The sequence below is a fragment of the Monodon monoceros genome, unplaced genomic scaffold, assembly GCF_005190385.1.
Source record: "Monodon monoceros isolate NGI ecotype Baffin Bay Population unplaced genomic scaffold, NGI_Narwhal_1 Super_Scaffold_20, whole genome shotgun sequence".
Classification (NCBI taxonomy): domain Eukaryota; kingdom Metazoa; phylum Chordata; class Mammalia; order Artiodactyla; family Monodontidae; genus Monodon; species Monodon monoceros.
In genome coordinates this window covers 116800940-116820476 of record NW_021703777.1, presented here as the reverse complement: position 1 = coordinate 116820476, position 19537 = coordinate 116800940, and the positions used below count along the sequence as shown (strand labels likewise).

General features: G+C 42.2%; 1 protein-coding gene across 1 annotated transcript in view; it reads left to right on the top strand.

Annotated features, from left to right (window-relative positions):
• The first annotated feature begins 1853 nt into the window (after nucleotides 1-1853).
• PRDM5 (PR/SET domain 5) overlaps nucleotides 1854-19537 on the top strand; it is a 211136-nt gene continuing 193452 nt past the window's right edge. Inside the window, exon 1 of the mRNA XM_029234546.1 lies at nucleotides 1854-2023. Within this exon, the coding sequence (XP_029090379.1) occupies nucleotides 1931-2023 (93 nt within the window). The 5' untranslated portion in view covers nucleotides 1854-1930. The remainder of the gene's footprint in view (nucleotides 2024-19537) is intronic.

The window sequence follows — 19537 nt, the reverse complement described above, 5'->3', positions numbered from 1 at the left end:
GTTTGTGTTTCAAAGCTTCCCTTAGTCCAGAAGACTAAGGAATCATTTCCATGTGTGTTGCTAAAAACAAGACAACAGGCCCCAAATGGAGTCCCTTATGCTAAACTCTCCATCACCAAACTGAGACTTAATTACAATTAAGTCGGCTCTTCTAGAAATGGAAGCTTAAGCCAGCCAATTGGGAGGTGCCTGTTCAGCATTAGTTAGGTAATGTGCCTAACAGACTTCCACCATCCCCTAAGAGAAAGGTACCTTGCAATAGCCAATCCACTTTTTGCCTGGTATAACTTCCTCGTTCCTGCTTCCTTCTACCCGTGAAAGCTTTTCACTTTGTATAGCTCCTCAGAGCTCCTATCTGCCAGATTGGATGTTGTCTAAACCACGAATTGTTGCATAAAGCCAATAAGATCTTTAAAATGTATTCAGTTGAGTTTTTTTAATAGTGTGGCCTTTAATTTTGTCAGAATTATTATTATTATATTAGTTTATAAGAAACATCAAATATTTATTGGAAACATCAAATAGTTCCTGAGAAAAGAACCCAGAGTAGAAAATTATCAAGAATATCAAGAGAAATGAGTAGAGAGCACCCAGTTCCTCTTGAAAGATGAAACATCCTTCTAAAGTTCTTTCTGAGCGCCACTGCGATTGATACCTACTAACTTCATTAAAAACACTAAAAGAAGGGGTTTCCCGGGCTTCCCTGGTGGCGCAGTGGTTGAGAGTCCGCCTGCCGATGTAGGGGACACGGGTTCGTGCCCTGGTCCGGGAGGATCCCATATGCCGCGGAGTGGCTGAGCCCGTGAGCCATGGCCTCTGAGCCTGCGCGTCCGGAGCCTGTGCTCCGCAGCAGGAGAGGCCACAATAGTGAGAGGGAGGCCCGTGTACCGCAAAAACACTAAAAGAAGACTTATGGTGTTATTTCACGGCCTTGTTTCCAGATTCCACTGTTCGTTCGGTCATTCCCTCTTATCTCCCCCATCTCCACTGCTCTATGTCTGAAAATCTGGAATTGGTCTGGTGATTTTCAAGGTAGAGAGGTCAGGAATAGCTCATCTTTGGAAGTGTAAGAATTTCCCAGGGATTAGGACACCAGAACAGAACTAGTTTCTACTGGATTTAAATATTACTTCAATCGTTCACGACAAATTTTGAGTTAACTTGAAATGGATTAGCTGCAGGCTGCGTATACCCGCTTTCTCTGAACGTTAATCTACATATTTATTGGTCCCCTATGTGTTCAAACCTCTGAAACAAGCATGAAATAAACCAAAGATGCATAACTCAGATGTAAAAGGACTAAAATTTCCTAGACCCTGGGGATTGCTCTCAGTAGTTAGGCAGTAAGTATGCCTTCGGTCTAGAACTTCTAAAGTTGTTTTGGAGGATGGCCCCAGCTCGGTCAAGGCCCATTTCGTTTTGCATCTGAAGAGTGCAAAATTCGCCGACTGGGAGTACCAGCTCAGAGACTCAAAGCCCAGAGCTGGTCAAGGGCGGGTCCGCACGCGGCTGCGCGGGGCGCACGGTGCGGGCGGGTCGCTTCGGCTCCCCGGCCTCCGGGTTCGAAGCTCCGGGGTCAGCCCTGCCCCGGGCTCCACGCCCGGGAACGGGTCCGAGCCGCTAACTTCGGGCCAATCAGCGCGCGGCGTCCCCGCGCCCGCAGCGCCCGGGCCCGCGCCCCCCACGCCCCCGCGCCAGCAATGGCAGCTGCGGCCTCGGCGGCTCCGGGCCGAGCTAGACCCGGGACGAGGAGGGGCTGAGCCGCGGGGGATCCTGGAATCGGCGGGGAGGTGGGGATTCTGGGAGGAAAACTCCATTTCCTCCTTCCCCGCCGGCCTCTCCCCTCCACCCCGGCACCCCAAATTTCCATGTGTCGTCTCCCGGGCGCAGACCGCCGGTGTTAAGCGAGGCGGCGGCCGCGGCTGGGAAAATGCTGGGCATGTACGTGCCGGACAGGTTCTCCCTGAAGTCCTCCCGGGTTCAGGACGGGATGGGGCTCTACACGGCCCGCAGAGTAAGAAAGGTGGGTGACCCAGCGGCGGCCTGCGCGCCTCTGCTCCCGCCGCGCGCCCTGCGCCTCCCAGGCTCGCTCCTCCGCCGGGCCGGGGGCTCCGCGGGCTTCACTCGCGTCGTCCCTCGCCGGGCCGGCCGGGAGCCCCGCGGGGAGGCTAGGGCAGCGGGGGTGGCCTTCGCCCGCCGCGCCTCGCGAGCGGGCAGCGCCACGTAGGTGTCGGCGGGGCGCGCTCTGTAGCCGGCCGGTCCAGAGGCGGAACTGCCGCCGGCCGCCCTGCGGCAAGATGTCTTTCCTCCCCTGCAGGAAGTGAGTCGGGATGGAGCCTCCCTCTTCGTCGGCTCCGGGAGTGGGCAGAGGCACGCGTGGGCGGGTGTCTTCCCAGGCGCGCACGAGCTCCATCGCCGCCTTTCTTCCTATTGGGAATGCCTCACTTTCCCTGTGGGGATTGCGGGGAGCTGCCCAGAGCGCAGCTCAACGCAGGCCTTAGCATGTCATTCAGACACCCCGCAGTTCTTTCCTTCCTTCCAAAATGTGTAATGTGAATCCTGGGAGGTGCCAGCTAGATAATGCATGAATCGTTGAACTTTTTTCTCAGCTTTTATGGATTTTCCTCGGATCTTTCCTTCCAGAGATTTAGAGACACGTGAGTAGGACCAGCACATGGCAGTGGCCCTAAGGGAACGGCCTGGGAATGTTGGATGTTGAAAGCAAAAGCCTAGGAGGAGAGATTACTGGACAATACCAAGTCTTTGGATTTGATGAGACCTGTGTTATAGCCGTTTCAAAGGATGTGTGAAATCAGAAATCACGGAGGCAGTGGTGAAATGCCCAGGGTCATGAGAGCCAGCGTTTACTGAGCAGATACTAGGGCCCATGCTTGCTGCGTTACCTCTGTTAGTAACTTCACTGGCACAGCACTCCCGTGAGAACAGTCTTAATCCTCTTGTAGGAGAGGAGAAAGCAGAAGTACTTGGAGGTTAAATTTCCTGCTGAGTTAGTGAGTTAGGCTTCAGACCCATCGCTTCTTAGTCCAAAGCTCATGTCCTTCCCAGATCTGTTTCTGCCAGCTTCCCAACACCCCTCACCCCCACTGTGTAGGGGTGAGGTTTGGGCAGGAGCAGACTTGTTCAGTTAAGGTGGGCTAACAAGAGGTTCACAAGATGCACCGGAGACACCAGGATGTCTTTCATCTGAGTATGAGTCTTTCCCCACCCCCTCACCTAAGGAGCAGGTGAAGAAAGGTGCACAGGTGCTTCAGAAAGCCTTCATTGACAGCAGGGTCTGTAAGTATCTCCCAGGGTAAAACTGGAAACAATAAACCCCGTATTTACTCCTTCAAATGGGAGTTTGGGAGAATGCGCAAAGGAGAAAAGCAGGTGTAAACACTTGATCTGAATAGATGTTTTTGCCAAAAGGGTAAATGTTAAATTCAACGTTCTTTCAAAGCAGAAGTTGAGATTCTGCTTTTAATTTTCTCACAAGCTATGAAAATTCCCAAATGGATTTTTCTTGAAGGTCTCAGGACTAAATATAAGTACTTAAAAGTTAAACACAGTTCTTAAACATTACTTTGTTTTATGTTTTTAATAGTAATATAGTAAAAATGGTACAAATATTAGAATTATTAAGTTATCCTTATTTTTTGCCTTATATTATTTAGGTTTTTAGAAACAGCTGGCCGATGTATGTTCTTTTGATATTTTTATTAATTCCACATTCTTTTTACATGAAATAAGTTACTTGGAAGTTTTAAATTATTTTGGGGTGTAGAATGAACAGCTTCCAAAATCATATATTATTGCATTTTATCATTGCAGTACTTACAGATACTTATCGTTTCCTGGTTTGTGTAACTTCAACACGTAAAAGGCATGGTTTCATCCAGGTCACATCTAGAATGCTTACCTATAGTTCAAGTGAATATGCAGATTTTGCAATAAATCCAAATGACATACTACTGGTGATATAGGTTAGTGGTGATCACAAGATAATCATAAGGTCATTGATCATTGACAGGTTCATTGATGCCAGAACTGACCTTGAAGTAGGCTTCAGCTCCTTTGCCTTCCAGAAGCTGAGGACAAAGCTGAAGCTGATTTTAGCTATTCCAGCAGAGTTTAGCTGTACTGTAAAGCTAATATGAATATCAGTGCATCCCTTACCAGTTTGCATATAATTTCTCGATGCTTAAATAGTTTTGAAGTTACCTTGTACTAGCTTTAACTCTGGCCATTAATCAGAGGGTCTGCGAAAAAGTATTTCAGCAGCTCTATTAAGGACCTTACTTAAAAGTTTTTATGTTCTCTATTCTAAACAAATTTGGGAATGTATCACAGAAGTTTTATCGCACTTTTATAACGCGTATGCTTGTATAACAATTCTGTTTTTCAAAAACAGTTGCAATTCACGTCATCTGTTGATTTCAGTTCAGAGAATCTAATCCAGAGCTGTACTGAGGTTGGGGGATTTTGCTAGACCCTCTACCCCCGCTACATTCACCATATTGATTGGGGATTCCCTTACCAATGGGATCCCTAATCCCATTCTAGACCCACCCCTTTTTGTGTGGAGTCTCCTAGAGTGGAGTCCCTGCAGCAGAGTCACCTAATTCCCTGGCTCCACCTTAGTCCCACTCGGTGTTTCCTTGGCAGTTGTCCTTTTTTGTAGGCCTGGTGCCGCTGCTGCTTTTTTTTTTTTTTTCCTTGTATAAAATCTACAAAATGACAAGAAGAAGAAATGGGAAAGACTTCTTTTTCTTTTCTTGCCATTATGGAAAGTCCTTTCCTTTTCTTGCCATTATGGAAATTTAGAGATTGCACGAAGAGAGGGTCATCTGGTAGATATTTCTGTGTGAGCCATTATTCTTGGAGAAAGAATGGATGAGAGTCTGTTGGAAAGCCCTAGAGTAGGAAAAGGAGGCCTGAGTTCATTCACATTTATATGCATTGCAATTTGCTAAGGATAAGATAAAAAATAATACAAAATAGTAGATTTAACACTTTAGCACGCCAGACCCTGTTCTAAGTGCTTGCCATGTGTTATCTCATGAGCACAGTTTAATGTTGTAAAAAAGATGTGGAATTCTAGGTTACTGTGCAGATTAAAATTAATGTTAGGTACTCAAAGCTAATATAGGAAGTACACATACGATGAAAATGTATGTAAACATCTCACTACATTACATTTTTTTATATCATGACCATATTTTTCATTGCCGGCTTATATGATTAACGAGGCGGTGGTGTGTTTGACATTGTGTTTGAACTCAGAAAGTGGAGAGGTAAACCATAAGATTTCTTTGAGCTCTCAGATTCTGTGATTTTATGGAAAGGGTTAAGGTGGCAGATATACCACTACCACTCTTCGTTTCCTTGAGGTTTGTTGTAGGCTGTTGGTTTTTCTTTCCCTCTGACTTTTAGTCTTTCAGGTGTGGCAGTACCGTGCTAGGCCTTGGGGATACAGACGGGTGCAAAACAGACAAGGTCTTTGTCCACGTGGAGCTTGTGTTCTTGTGTGGGGAGGGACGTAGCAAACATGTAAAGGAAGGGAAGATTTCCGAGACAGTTGCAGTATGTGTTAAGTGAAAGAAAGAAACGGGGTGAGGCATTAGAGAGTGAATGGAGGTGGAGCCTCCTGGTGGAGCATTGATGAGGCTCAGGTCCCTTGATACACACCAGCCACAGTGAATTGACCCCACTGGGGTAGCTCAGTTCCTGGCTTCCTTCCCTCTCATCCCTGTGCCTTTTTGCCTTAGGGACTCCTGAGTGGCATCCTGTGCCCTTGAACCCTAGGGCAGTCTCCCACTACACTTTGCTCTTCTCTTGAACAAATGCAGGTTCCTAGTTCAAACTTGCCAAATACCCTAGGATCTTATCCACAGCTTCTTTTCAGGACACAACTTATTGGCAGCATGGAGGCATTAGTTTCCTATTGCTGATTCCAAACTATCACACAGTTAGTGGTTTAAAACAATACAGATTTGGGCTTCCCTGGTGGTGCAGTGGTTGAGAGTCTGCCTGCCGATGCAGGGGACACGGGTTGGTGCCCCGGTCCGGGAACATCCCACATGCTGCGGAGCGGCTGGGCCCGTGAGCCATGGCCGCTGACCTGCGCGTCCAGAGCCTGTGCTCCGCAACGGGAGAAGCCACAGCAGTGAGAGGCCCGCGTACCACACACACAAAAAAACAACAAACAAGAAAAAAAAAACAAAAATGAAAGACAACAACAATACAGATTTATTATTTTATGGCTCTGGAGAATATAAATCTAAGATGGGTAGGCAGGGCTGGTTCCTTCAGGAGGCTCTAAAGAGAGTTTAGTTCCTTGGCTTATAGTTTTCTAGAGGCTGCCCACGTTCCCTGGCTCATGACCCCACATCAGTCTGACCTCAGCTTTTGTCATCACATCTCCTTCTCTGACTGCGACCCTCCTGCTTCCTCTTACAAGGTCCCTTGTGATTAGATTGGGTCCACCCAGATAATGCAGAGTAATCTCCCCAGCTCAAGGTCCCTAATGTAATCCCATCTGCAGAGTCCCTTTTACCATGTAAGGTAACATACAGATTCTAGGGGTTAGGATGTAAACGTTTTCCGTGGGCCATTATACATCCTACCACAGCTCCAAAGTATAATTCTTCCTTGTCTACATTACGTGGAACATTTTACAGTGCATCCTTCCTCACATACTGGTCCCAATAAAATGTACGCATTGCAGATCTACCATGTTGATGACTCTTCTGCCTTGTTTTCAGTGTTGATTCTAGCAGAGGTCAACAAGGTTGGCATTCATGCAGTAAAGCCTGGGTGAGTGGTTCCCTTATAAAGAGGAAGAGAAAATATGTACATGAGAAGTAGAATAGGAAATAATAGATTCTGATGGTGTTCGGAATGATGGTGTTTAAAAGAACTTCAGAGGGAATCCAGCTTGCACCTTCTCATCTTCAGATGGTGACACTGAAGCCCAGAGAAGCTTTGCTGGGAACCTTGCTGCTCACAGCTGTATTGCAAGCTCCTCTTCCTTCCACAGCACCATCTCCCTCTCCCTCTCCTTCACACCAAGGCAGGCACCTTGGTTCTCTTTGAGGGATTTGTAGCAAAGACATTTGATGAGGTAAAATCCCAAGAGAAAAATAACTGAAATAAGGGTTTGAATCTGAGTTCGTGAAAATACAAGAAGCTAAAAAAATGAGGCAAGTTGTATAGGGTTAGAAAAACATATGGGAAAGAGAAAACCCCAAAAGAAAAGTAAGTAAAAGTATAGAGGAAGAATCACCATGCATAAATTTTAATGCAAGAAGACTAGATTTTGTGGAAGAAGGTGTTTTGTTGATCCACTCAGAAGGTGACTCTCCTGAAGAAATAATGGGTCTTTATACTCTGGCTAAAATTCTGCCAGTAGATGTTTGTTTACAGTTCCTGGTGGCTGTTGATAGCTAATCTGGAAACATAATCAGAGGGAAAATAATCACCATCGATGCCTGCCATATGTGCTATCTCTTTTCTATGTTCACACATTTACACTCTACAAGAGTGACTCAATGCAGCTTTGTATTTCCTGGTGTTATTACAGATTCAGATTTTGTTTTTTGTGTGTGATTATAACAGCTACAGTTAATTCTTTCAACAAATATTTATTGAGCAATTGCAGTTGTTAGGCACTGGGCTAGTTGCTAGTGACAGAATAGTTACTGGATGTGTTACACAGTTTGTATTTAAGCCCTACAACAAGTCTGCGAGGTGGCCGTTGTTGTCCTTGTTTTATAGATGAGGACACTGTGAAGAAGGTTCTATCACAAGGGGATTAGTCAGAATTGGAACTCAGATTCTTCCGTACATCCCTTTCACTTAAAAAAGAAAACCAAAAATTATTTTTCAATATACTGATAAAATGTTCCACCCATGCTCATTTCCATGAGTACAGACGCATACCTATTCACACACTTAAAAAGTTATTTTACAAAAAGGAGAAAAGAGTATCATTCAGCAGTATCTCGTAGAAATCCCTCTAGGTAATCTGCTTTGGCTCTAATTTGTTATTTTTAATAACAGCATATTCTATGTGGAGGATATGACATTATTTTCATTTCTTTGGGTCTTGTTTTACACAGTTATTAAGTAAATGTTTATTACCAAGATTGGTACCAGCTGTTTGGAATACAGTAGTGAACAAAATAGAAATTCTGGTTCTTGCAGAGCTTGCATTTTCGTGAGAGGAGAAGAAAATTAACAAGGAACGATTAGAAAAGTCTTATACTGTGTTAAAATGTGATAAGTGCTGTAGAAAAGAAAAAGTAGAGCTGGGTGTTGTTGACTTGGCAGACTGTGTGCGTTTGTGGGAGGTTGTTTTCCTACATAGGTGGTTGGTCCAGTTAATCCTCACTAGCTGGGAAATTTGGGCAATGACTTAAAGGATGGGAGGAAAGTAGCCAAACATTTCTAGGGCAGGAACATTCTAGGCAGTAGTTAGAGTAAAGGCCCTAAGATGGGCGTTTGCCTGTTGTGTTCCAGGAGTAAGGAGGCTGGTGAGGCTGGAATGGACTTACCAAGGGGCTGAGTACTAGGGGAGGAGGTCAGAGAGATAGTGAAGAGAAGGGTACCAGGCCTACATTTCTTAGGGCCTTTTGGGGCATTGTGAAGCCATTGGCTTTACTTTGAGTGAAATGGGGAGCCACTGCTGGGTTTTGAGCAGAGGAGTTACATGATCTGACTTGAGTTTATCAGGATCACCCTGATTGCTGTGTGGAGAATAGTTGACCAGAGGGTGAATGTGTAAACTGGGAGACTTATTAGGATTCTTTTGCAGTAATCCACGTGAGAGGTGATGGTGTCTTAGACCAAGATAGTGGCAGTGTTGGAAGTGTAGTTTGAAGATAGAATATGCTGATGAGGTAAGTGGAAGAAAGGGAAGATGATTCCAAGGGTTTTAGCCTGAGAAATTGGGAGGATTGGTTTGTCAGCCAGCAGCTGAGATAGGGGAAGATTTTGGTGCAACAGGTTTAAATGGGGAAGATCTGCAGTTTGGTTTAAGGCATGTTGATTTTGACAAGTCTGTTAGACAACAGATATCAAAAAGGCAGTGAGATATAGTTGTTATACCGGCAATTCCTCCTTCCCATCCTTTATGCCATCATTTTCATCGATTTTGTGTGTTATAAACCTTATAGTACATTTTTACTATTTGCCCTTTATACTATCAGTTATCTTCTAGAACAATTAAAAAATAAGGCAAATTGTGTTCTTTACCTTTATTTCCATTTCTGGAGCTCTTCATTTCTCTGTTTTGAGTTACATTTCTGTCTGCTATCATATTCTTTGAGCAGTTCTTGTATCACAAGTTTGCTGGCAGTGAATTTTCTCAGCTTTTGTTTTTCTAAATAAAGTATTTTGCTTTATTGTTTGAAAGATATCTTCTCTAGGTTGACAGGTTTTTTTTTTTCTCATTACATTGAAGATATCACTTGTTCTTTTTTTTTAGTTTACAAAGTTTCTGACAAGTCTGCTGTAAGTTACATTCTTCACGCATAATCTTTTTTCCTCTACTTTCAAGGTTTTTCTCGTTTTCTTTGCATTTTAACAGTTTGAATATGATGTCTTTAAAATTTTTTTTTAAACTTGCTTTTTTATTTTATATGTGGTTTGATGTCTTTTATCATTTTTGGAAAATCCTTAGCCATTTTCTCCTCAAATATTACTTCTGGCATAAGCTTTCTCTCTTCTGGGACTCCAATTACATGTATGTTAGACCAGTTGATGTGATATTGTCTCACAGCTCTTACATTCTTTGTTCTGCTTTCTTTCTCTTTTTTTTCTTTTCCCACTTTGTGTTTGTTTAGGTAATTTCTGTTGCCTTCAAGTTTACTGCTGCTTTTCTCAGCTGTGTTAAGTTACCTGGTGAGTCTGTCAAAGGAATTCATTTTTGAAACCATGATTTTTCTATCTAGCATTTTCACTGGATTCTCTCTTATAGGTTCCATGTCTTAGCTGATATTTCCCCTATGTTCTTGCATGTTATCTGCCTTTTCTGGTACATTTAACAAATTAACCATAGTTATTGTTAAAGTCCTTGTCTGATAGTTCTAATGTCTGTGTCATTTCTGCATCTGATTCTGCTGATTGCTCTGTTTCTTCAGAATTTGCTGTTTTTTCCCTTGTTTCCTTGTATGTTTTTATTTTTGTACTTTTGACTGAATGCCAGTGTCAGGTGTGAAACAATCAGAGTGCGGTAAATAGTATTTATGTTTGGAAATATGCACGTGTTTTATTTTGTCATCCTGTTTAGTGTGGGAGTTTGGGTCAACCTAGTTAGGAGATAAGGTGGGTTTGCATTATGTTGTTGTTTTTGTTACTTTCAGTGCACCCCAGGCTTCAGATTCTTCTAGAGTTGCCTTGTGATTAGGGTGGTGGCCGGGGTGCTCCAGGTTTTTCTCAGTGTCTCTATTCTACTCTCAGCTTTCTCCTGTCCCTGAGTGCCTGCATCATAGTGGGATTCTCTCACCAAGTTGCCACGCTCTTGTCCTTCCCCCACAGTAGACCGCTGTGTTATTTGAGGTCTGTGTTCTCTCTGTTCTCTGTCTTGGTCCAGCTTCACTCTTATCTGGGGTTTATCAGCCTGAGCTCTGGGAGTTGAGTTTCCATAGCATTCCTACCTCTCTTTCCCGTAGGAGCCAAACTTGTGTCTTGTATCAGTGATTGGTTTTTTTGTGGGAGAGTGTTTCCTGTCCCTCACCCAATGGTAAGAATCCTTTGAGGTTGTGGTATAAATTCCTGAGCCTGTACTGCTTCCTTCAGCAGCAGTTGATCTTTATTTGTATCCTGGAGATGACAGAGTTTGCTACGTTCTTGTAGTAGCTAAAGGCTTCTCCTAATATGAGAGAAAGATAAGGGCAGGGGGTATGGGGTGTTGTGCATTCTTGCAGCGGCAGCTGTTCTCCTTCTGCACCACTGAAGGAGTCTCTCTGTCCTTCTTTCTGTCCCCCAATCTTTCTTATATGGGGAGGCGCTTGGAAAAGAGTCTGTAAGTGTGTGTGAACTCCCCTTGGGTCTGGGACTTCCGGTGGTTCTATACAGTCAAGCTGTCTCACATGCATTCTTTAGCAAACTATTAAAATGTTAATTGATTTCTTACTCGCTTGTGTGGTGGCCAGCAGCTCCTTCTGTGATCTGCCATAGGTAAGCCAGTGCACTCTTCAAGAAAAGTTATGATTTTATAGTTTATCAGACTTTCTTATTATTAGGGTAGGAGTGATAGTCTTTCTAAATCTTTGATGGATATTGAACTTTGAAAGTTTTAAGATTAATGGCATTTTCTGTATATTTTTATTTATTATTTTTTATTACTTAACCTATCTGTCCAATTTTGAAAGGTATTTTAAAATCTCCCTCTAGTTCTTCTTGCGTTTTTAAGATTTCTATGCTACTGGTTTCTCACTGTTCCATGTTCTTCATAAATATGCTTTATATCATTACATAACGTTATGCTTTATTCTGTTTAGTGCATTCAGCTGTTAATTTAACCTTGTCTGGTACACTATTGCCTTTCTTTTCTTTGCTTTTATCTGTATATCTTTGTCTACTCATTTTAATTTACTGTTTATCATTTTGTTTTATCTTTTTGTAATCATGTTAGCTAGGTGATATTTCATAATGCAGTATTACAATCTCATTTAATAAGAGAATTTAGCCTTTTCATATGTAGTGTAATGACTGATATAATTGATTTTTATTCTTGTCATCTTTACACTCATTACTTATTTTATATTGTTATAACTTATTTTGAATTTTCCTTATTTTTGCTGTCTGTTCAAGTCACTGTTCATTCTTTTCCCCCCTCTTGTTAATTTATTAGTTCTACTCTTCTTTTTCTTTAGTGATTTACTACTTCTTCCCCTCTTTCATAATCAGATGCACATGATTTTTTTATTTGATAGCTAGAGCCTCAACCATTTTCTCCACAAAAATATATTTCTTCCACAAGATGTTTATTTCTCTATTAGTTCCCTCTTCTCCTTTCTTCCTGCCACCACTCAGCGCTCCCCCCAACCTCTGCCTGCCCTGCAACTTTGGGGATGCTTTTATCTTCCTGCCTTTCTTCCCCCCAGATTCCTAAGTTTTGATGAAATGGTGTGTTACTTAATAGAATTTCTTTTAAAAGTATATCCCTTGTTTCAAGAGTTGTTATTTTTTTATTTTATTTTATTTTTTTTGCGGTACGCGGGCCTCTCACTGATGTGGCCTCTCCCATTGCGGAGCACAGGCTCTGGACGCGCAGGCTCAGCGGCCATGGCTCACGGGCCCAGCCACTCCGCGGCATGTGGCATCTTCCCGGATGGGAGCACGAACCTGTGTCCCCTGCATCGGCAGGCGGACTCTCAGCCACTGTGCCACCAGGGAGGCCCCAAGAGTTGTTATTTAACTTGTATATTCTGCATACCCAGGTGTGTATATACACCAGCTAGTCATTTTCTTCTAATTTTTGTCCTTTGTTCTGGTTAATTTGTTTAGTTAGAGACTTTTTATGGTTCTTTTTCTCATTAAATCATGTGGATAATATTCTCTCTGAATCTGTGTATATCATCAAGTAGCTCTCCTTCCCATCTAACTGTAAAGGATTTCCTGACTGGGTAAGTGATTCTCAGGTTGTTGTATTTCTCTTTCAATTTATTCTCTAAAAATATTTAACTAGGAAATTATGTTTTTTTCACTTTTAAAAGGTTTTTTTTTTGAGTGCTGTACTTGAATCTCCTTAAATTCTCGTATATAATTGACATATTCCAATTAATTAATTAATTAATTTTTTTTTTGGCCACACTGCATGGCCTGTGGGATTTTAGTTTCCCAACCAGGGATTGAACCTGGGCCCTCGGCAGTGAGAGCACAGAGTCCTAACCAATGGACCGCCAGGGAATTCCCGACATAATTCCTTTTAATTAAAATACTCTGTCTCCTACAGATGTTCTGTTTTACAGAGTATGGATATTATTTTTCTGCTTGGTCTCCTTCATAGGCAGCTGGGCCCCCTTTTACAGGCAATTTGCCTTGGTTGTTTTATCGAAGCTCAAGACTGGTTATTGAAGAACACTCTGTGGTATCAGTCCTTCCCCGTAGGCAAAGGGGTCTCTATTATCATGGGCCTGCAGTGACAGATAGACTGTCAATTCCCTGTTGGCTTTCTGGTCTGCTTGCACTTTCCTGGGCGGCAAGGATGGGAAGGACTGTGGGCTATGGCCCCAGCCTTCTCTGCCTTTCAGGTTCTTCTCAGGATCCCCTAGTTGACTGTCCTCAGGACTCTTCTGCTGTTTTTCAGTTAATTACTCAGCCCACTTTAGAGAATGCCTCACACCAGTTCTGTGCCAGAACCTAAGGCTTCACTTATACACAGTTACCCATACATGCTAGTAGAAGTCGTTTTGCTCAAGAGAAGGAAGTGGCTTAGAGTTGGGGTTAAAGGAAAAGGTGCTGCATTCAGGTCACCATATTCCAGAATCACTTCTCCTTCACAACTCTCCTGCATTTCCCATTTCATATTCATATTATAACTGATGAATTTCATAAAGAGTAATTCTGCTATATCCTGGGCACTAGTGCATTTCTTTTGCCTGATATTTGCTGTATCAGCTCAGAGTAACAGAGGCTACTGTAGTAACCTAAAGCTTGGGGGTTATGTTCTCTCTGTAACAAGGTGGGCATTTGCTGCTATCAGTTCAGTGGCTCAAAATGTCAGGGTGGAAGTCTTTGCAGTTCTCTCGGCCTCAAAATGGCTCCTTTAGCCCCAGCTATCATGCTTTGATTCTAGGTGAGGAGAAAGAGGAAGTAACCAAGGCATTAGGGTGTACCTCCAGACTTAGCTCTCATTTAAGAGCTTTTGTAGTAAGTTCATACAGTGATTTCTGCTTCTGTGTTGTTAGCTGTCTTCTCTGTCTAAATGGGGAACTGGTAATGTCATTTTTCTACCTGGATACATTAGCACCTGCAACAAGGTCAGCATTCTAGTACTAAGGAGGATGGATATAGGGAAGCAACTTGTCTCTACCTGGGCAGTCTTAGTAGGGAAAGAAGATTGGATATTTTTCATATTGAACTTTTTGGAAATGTACTTTATTGATGGCCTACTTGTATTGCAAGAGCACACACAAGCATAGTACCTTAGCACTGAAATATAATTATGTTCTAAGTGAGGACTCTAGACTCCTTCTGTGAAAAACATCATTATTTTACATATAAATGATTCAACTGCAGATTGATTCCCTTGAATATAACTTATTTCATCTATATGTATATATTTTTTATTTGCTGAACCATGTCAAAGTAAATTATAGATATTATGACAATCCATTCCTCCATATTTTAGCATAAGGACATTTTCTTAAGTAGCCATACTGTCATTTTAACATCCAACAAAAATACTAGTGATTTCCTAATGTCTTTTAATTCCAGCTCATATTCAAATTACTCCACGTGCCTCCAGAACGTTTTTATAGCTGTTTATTTTCGAACCAGGATCCTCAAGGACCACCTATTATACTTGGTTATGTCTATTAGATCTCTCTTTAACAGTTTCCCTGTTTCCATACCGTTTTTAAAAAAATAACAGTTACTTTCTGAAGAGATCAAGCTAATTGTTTGTGGTGTATCTCACAATCTGGATTTATCTGATGGTTTTCCAAGGCACATTATTTAATGTTCCTCTACCTTATGTATTTCTTGTCATCTGAAGAGTTAGATAGAGATTATTTTACTTTTTTTTTCTTGAAACACACTGACATTGTGTGTTAAGCGCTTCTCTCTACCCTCTGGGTACTCTTTATGTTGCAGAAGATAGTACAGTTTTGGCAGTGGGAGACAGGAGGGAACATAGGAAGCCTCCCCCTCCCTCTCTCAATGTGTTTTATCCATGTGCGCTCTTCCTAGGTAGCAGGATCTCCCCAGGCGCTGGGTGAGAGGCAGGACAAGCGGGAAGAGTTCTGTGCATGTTCACTCGCCCTTTGGCCTCTGGAGGTGCCCGGAGAGTTTAGCAAACACTCCTGTCACTTCCCTATGGCAGACACTGGGGAATGAAGGGCTAGAATGATTTACTTCATACTGCGTTTTAGCAGAGGGCATATAATATCTGGTTTTTCCCTGAGTAATACCAGCACCGGGTTAACGTAACTTTTCCATTGTAAAGGTAATTTGTGCTTAACTGGTGACCTGTGAGCTGATAGTGTATGAATACCTATTTTACTATCAGCCTTTCACCTGATGGTTTTAGCATCCTTTGATAATCCTTCCCTGAATCACTTACATTATTAGGGCTTTCAAAATGGGGATTTCACTTGAATGTTCCTCCTTTATTTATAAGTTAGCATTCCTCTGTAAAGAAGAGCTGTCCTTCATCGTTTGCTGCTGTCTGCTTATCCCGAAGTAGCGTAATTGTTGAAAGATAGGACAAGATGCTTAGTTCTTTCTCTTTATTAATTTTAGTAAGCTGTTATGCCAGCAATGAGAAATTTAAAAAATTCTTTTTTTTCCTCTCTCTAGCAATCATTGTGGCCTTAAGAATTTGTTAATGTCGGGAGCTTCCCTGGTGGTGCAGTGGTTGAGAGTCCGCCTGCCGATGCAGGGGACGCGGGTTCGTGCCCCGGTCCGGGAAGATCCCACATGCCGCGGAGCGGCTGGGCCCGTGAGCCATGGCCGCTGGGCCTGCGCATCCGGAGCCTGTGCTCCGCAACGGGAGAGGCCACAACAGTGAGATACCCACACACTGAAAAAAAAAAAAAAAAAGAATTTGTTAATGTGTTTCAATCAGTTATACTCTTGTTCTCTTTGATCCCCAAATTGTTCTAAATTTGGTCTGTGGAAGCTCTCTCTAATAGGATTTGAGAGCTGGAAGGAATCTTAGAAATCAGCTAATCCAAATTTCTCAGTTCTACAGGTGAGGAAACTGAAGCTCACAAGTTTGTGACATCCTAATGTGTCACAGATAATTAGTGGCAGAGCCAGGATTAGGATCCAGATCCCTGGAGTGCTCAGGTAGTGCTTTTCCCATTATTCTAAGAGAGAGATCTGCAGTAACTCTTGGTTTCAAATTCCTGCTAATAATATTAATCAAAATGAGAGAAAATGGCCCACATGTTTGCAATCGTACATTTTTTATTAAAAGTTATTGTCTAGTCCAGTGGGTCCCAAATTGAATGGATGTTTATCTGCATTTTTTAGAAACAGCAAAGAAGCGCCACTGTAGGCTCAGCATTGGGCCAGTCTGAGAAGTGAGTTTGACTTGGACATTTGGTATCTATAGGTTGAATTTATCTTACAATCGCATTTTATTGGATCTGCGCAGAATTTTGAAAACTTGAAATTCATTGCCAGTGTAGAATAGTAGTGATTTCACAAACAAATTTTTGAGTTGTCAGCCTCACTAAAATATTTGCAGGTATCTGGCAACATTGGGCTCCACCTGTGATACAGCAACAGGCAGTTGGAGTTAAAAAGCTTTATAAAAGGGCATGCCCCTCCAACTCACCTCCTGGGCACTCCCTAATGCGTCCTTCCCGTGTTTGTTGTCTAATGTTGTGCTGCTTTCCTGCCTCACCTTGTAAGCATTTGAGATAGTGACTCTTCAGATTGTTAGAAGTGAAGAATTCTTGGAAGGTGTTTTGTAACGTAGTCACAGGTTGAAGGTAATAATAATGATGCTGACGCACATTAACAGCAAGAAAATGGTAGAGTTGATAGTTTTTCTGCTGCTAGTATGAGATCTTCAGCAGCTAAATCACAAAAAATAAAACCAATGATGATAGGAAGTCAACTAGAAATTTTTGAAATTTTCAAGAAGATAGTTTGAAACATTAGTTTCCTTCCTACCATTAATTAATGAACCTCACTTTAGGTGTTTAATATGCACATGTATATGTAATTTATATTGTAATGAATCCTATGAAAAATTTTAATTTTTATGGCTCAAAAATGGTCAGATACTGGCAATAGCATATGGTTCATCTAAAAGAAAAAAATTACCCATGGGTGAGTGCCCTAAATCTTCCTTTCATGGGTATGTTACTCGAGCAGGTTTGAAGCCTACGGAGGCAGCAGAGGCTTACTCTTAGGTTAGAAATATCATAGGAAGTGGTTAGTGAACAAAGCAGTGTATACATTAAAACTGTGATGATAAGAAAGTGCTGTTTGTATAGTAGAAATGACAGTGAACAGAGAGAGAAGGGGGTGGGTAGTAGGTGCTGGGATCTTTAGGGGAAGGCCTGGAGTGGGTCAAGTAATTGTAAAATCCTCATCAAAAACCAAATATAAATCGTTTTAATTATCTGCAGTGCTTCTTACCACAAGTGTATGGATAACTAAGTGTTGACTATTTATATTGTTGTAATCTTGCAGCCACAGAAACTCAAGTTTATTTGACCACATCATCCCAGTATACTCACTAGTTGTACTTTGAAGGCAATTTTACCAAATCGAGAAAGCCAAATATACTTAGAAATTTATCTCCTCCATCTGTGTTTTTATGTCAGTGTTTTTCAAATTGGATTGCAACCCGTTGGTGAGTTGTGAAATTAACTTTATTGGTCAAAACGAGTATTTTTTCAAAAGTGAAGTAAAATAGAGTAGACGGTTTGGAATACATTGTACAGAGGAAGGGTAGTAGTATTTTTTAAAATTTACGTGTTAGTTTTATGTGTGTTTCCGTGTACACTTGACCTTTGAACAACATGGGGGTAAATGCACACAGAATTTATAGTTGGCCCTCCACATCTGTGGTTCTTCCACACTGGTGCATTCAACCGACCAGGATGGTGTAATTAAGATACCTGCATTTAAGTGGACCCACACAGTTCAAACCATGTTGTCATCTGTATAGATGTGAAGATGGTAGGCTGAGATGCAAAATGTATTTCTTGGCTGAGGAAAAAAAAATTGAAAGCCATATTTATTATAGTTAGAGTTTATGATAGAGTGATTGCTCACTATTAATAGCAAGGCTTTAAACTCACAGTCCTGATTCTTGTTTTGAATTTTCAAAGCTGTAAGTCCTTAAATAATCTTCCTAGGCCTGCATACAAGCAGGCTTTTTTCCCCAAGCCCAGTGCATTTACTTGGGTTTCCATCCCTTTCTTTTCAGTCCTTTGAATGCTGCTGAATTGATTGATACAATTTTATATTTCCTCCAAATTTGTACTGCAAAGAGGAACTGACTGGCATGGGTAGATCTCTTGCATTGGAAAGCATGTACTCAGATGATTTCCTTCTGCAGTAGTCGGTAAAGGCTAAATACATGACAAAGTGGAGTGAAAGTTGGACTATATATGCATTAATACCAAATCCTTAAATGTATTACCAAAAACACACCTTAATGTTTGGTCTGTCTTCCAGGTTGCCCGAAATAGCCAAATAGTCTCCCTGTCTCTTTGGTGTGCTTGTTTTTGGTTTATTTAGGATTATCGTCTTGATTTCAGGGATCTCTGTAGCATTTTCTGCCTCCAAGTTAACATTAAACAGTAGGTCTTCAAAGCTTTGCCATTACTTGTGGCTTTTCAGAACCTCTTTTCTTTGTCTGTAACATGAGGGGCTAGTTGTAATTCCTGTAAGTTTTAACATTTGACTGTTGCCTGGAGTTGGGTTTTCTGTTGTTCATTAAGCCATTTATATGCCTTGAAACATTGTTTTGGTGGTTATTTTTCCCCCAACAATGTTCATCAAGATACCGTATGCTAACACATATATATGGAATCTAAGAAAAAAAGGTCATGAAGAACCTAGGGGTAAGACGGGAATAAAGACACAGACCTACTAGAGAATGGACTTGAGGATATGGGGAGGGGGAAGGGTAAGCTGGGACAAAGGGAGAGAGTGGCATGGACATATATACACTACCAAACGTAAGGTAGATAGCTAGTGGGAAGCAGCCGCATAGCACAGGGAGATCAGCTCGGTGCTTTGTGACCACCTGGAGGGGTGGGATAGGGAGGGTGGGAGGGAGGGAGACACGAGAGGGAGGAGATATGGGAACATATGTATATGTATAACTGATTCACTTTGTTATAAAGCAGAAACTAACACACCATTGTAAAGCAATTATACTCTAATAAAGATGTAAAAAAAAAAATTAAAAAAAAAAGTTTGTCCACCTCCCAACGAAGAGAAGGGTTCTTCTGTAGAATAGTCACAGGCAGGTTTGGAGGAGGCTCACAAGGGCATGCGTGACCCAGTACCCTCTCTGCACACACGTCTGTGGATCGTCTGCCTGGACAAGCGTGATCCCACCCTCTCTGTCTCTCCAGTCCTGCTTTGGTTGCCTTAGTTGTGAGAACAGTTTTGCTTACCCTTTCACCCTGCCTCACGGGTCCCTCCCTGCCGGGGCCACTCCTGGTGTCTGCCAGCAGCTCTCACCTGGGAACTTGTCCAAATGCAGCTCCACACATCCCACTCCCAGAGATTCTGATTTTAATAAGCACAGGATTCTGAATTTGTAATAAGCGACGCTGGTGACTCTCATGCTGGTGATTCAAGTACGCACTTTGAGAAGCCCTGGTTTATA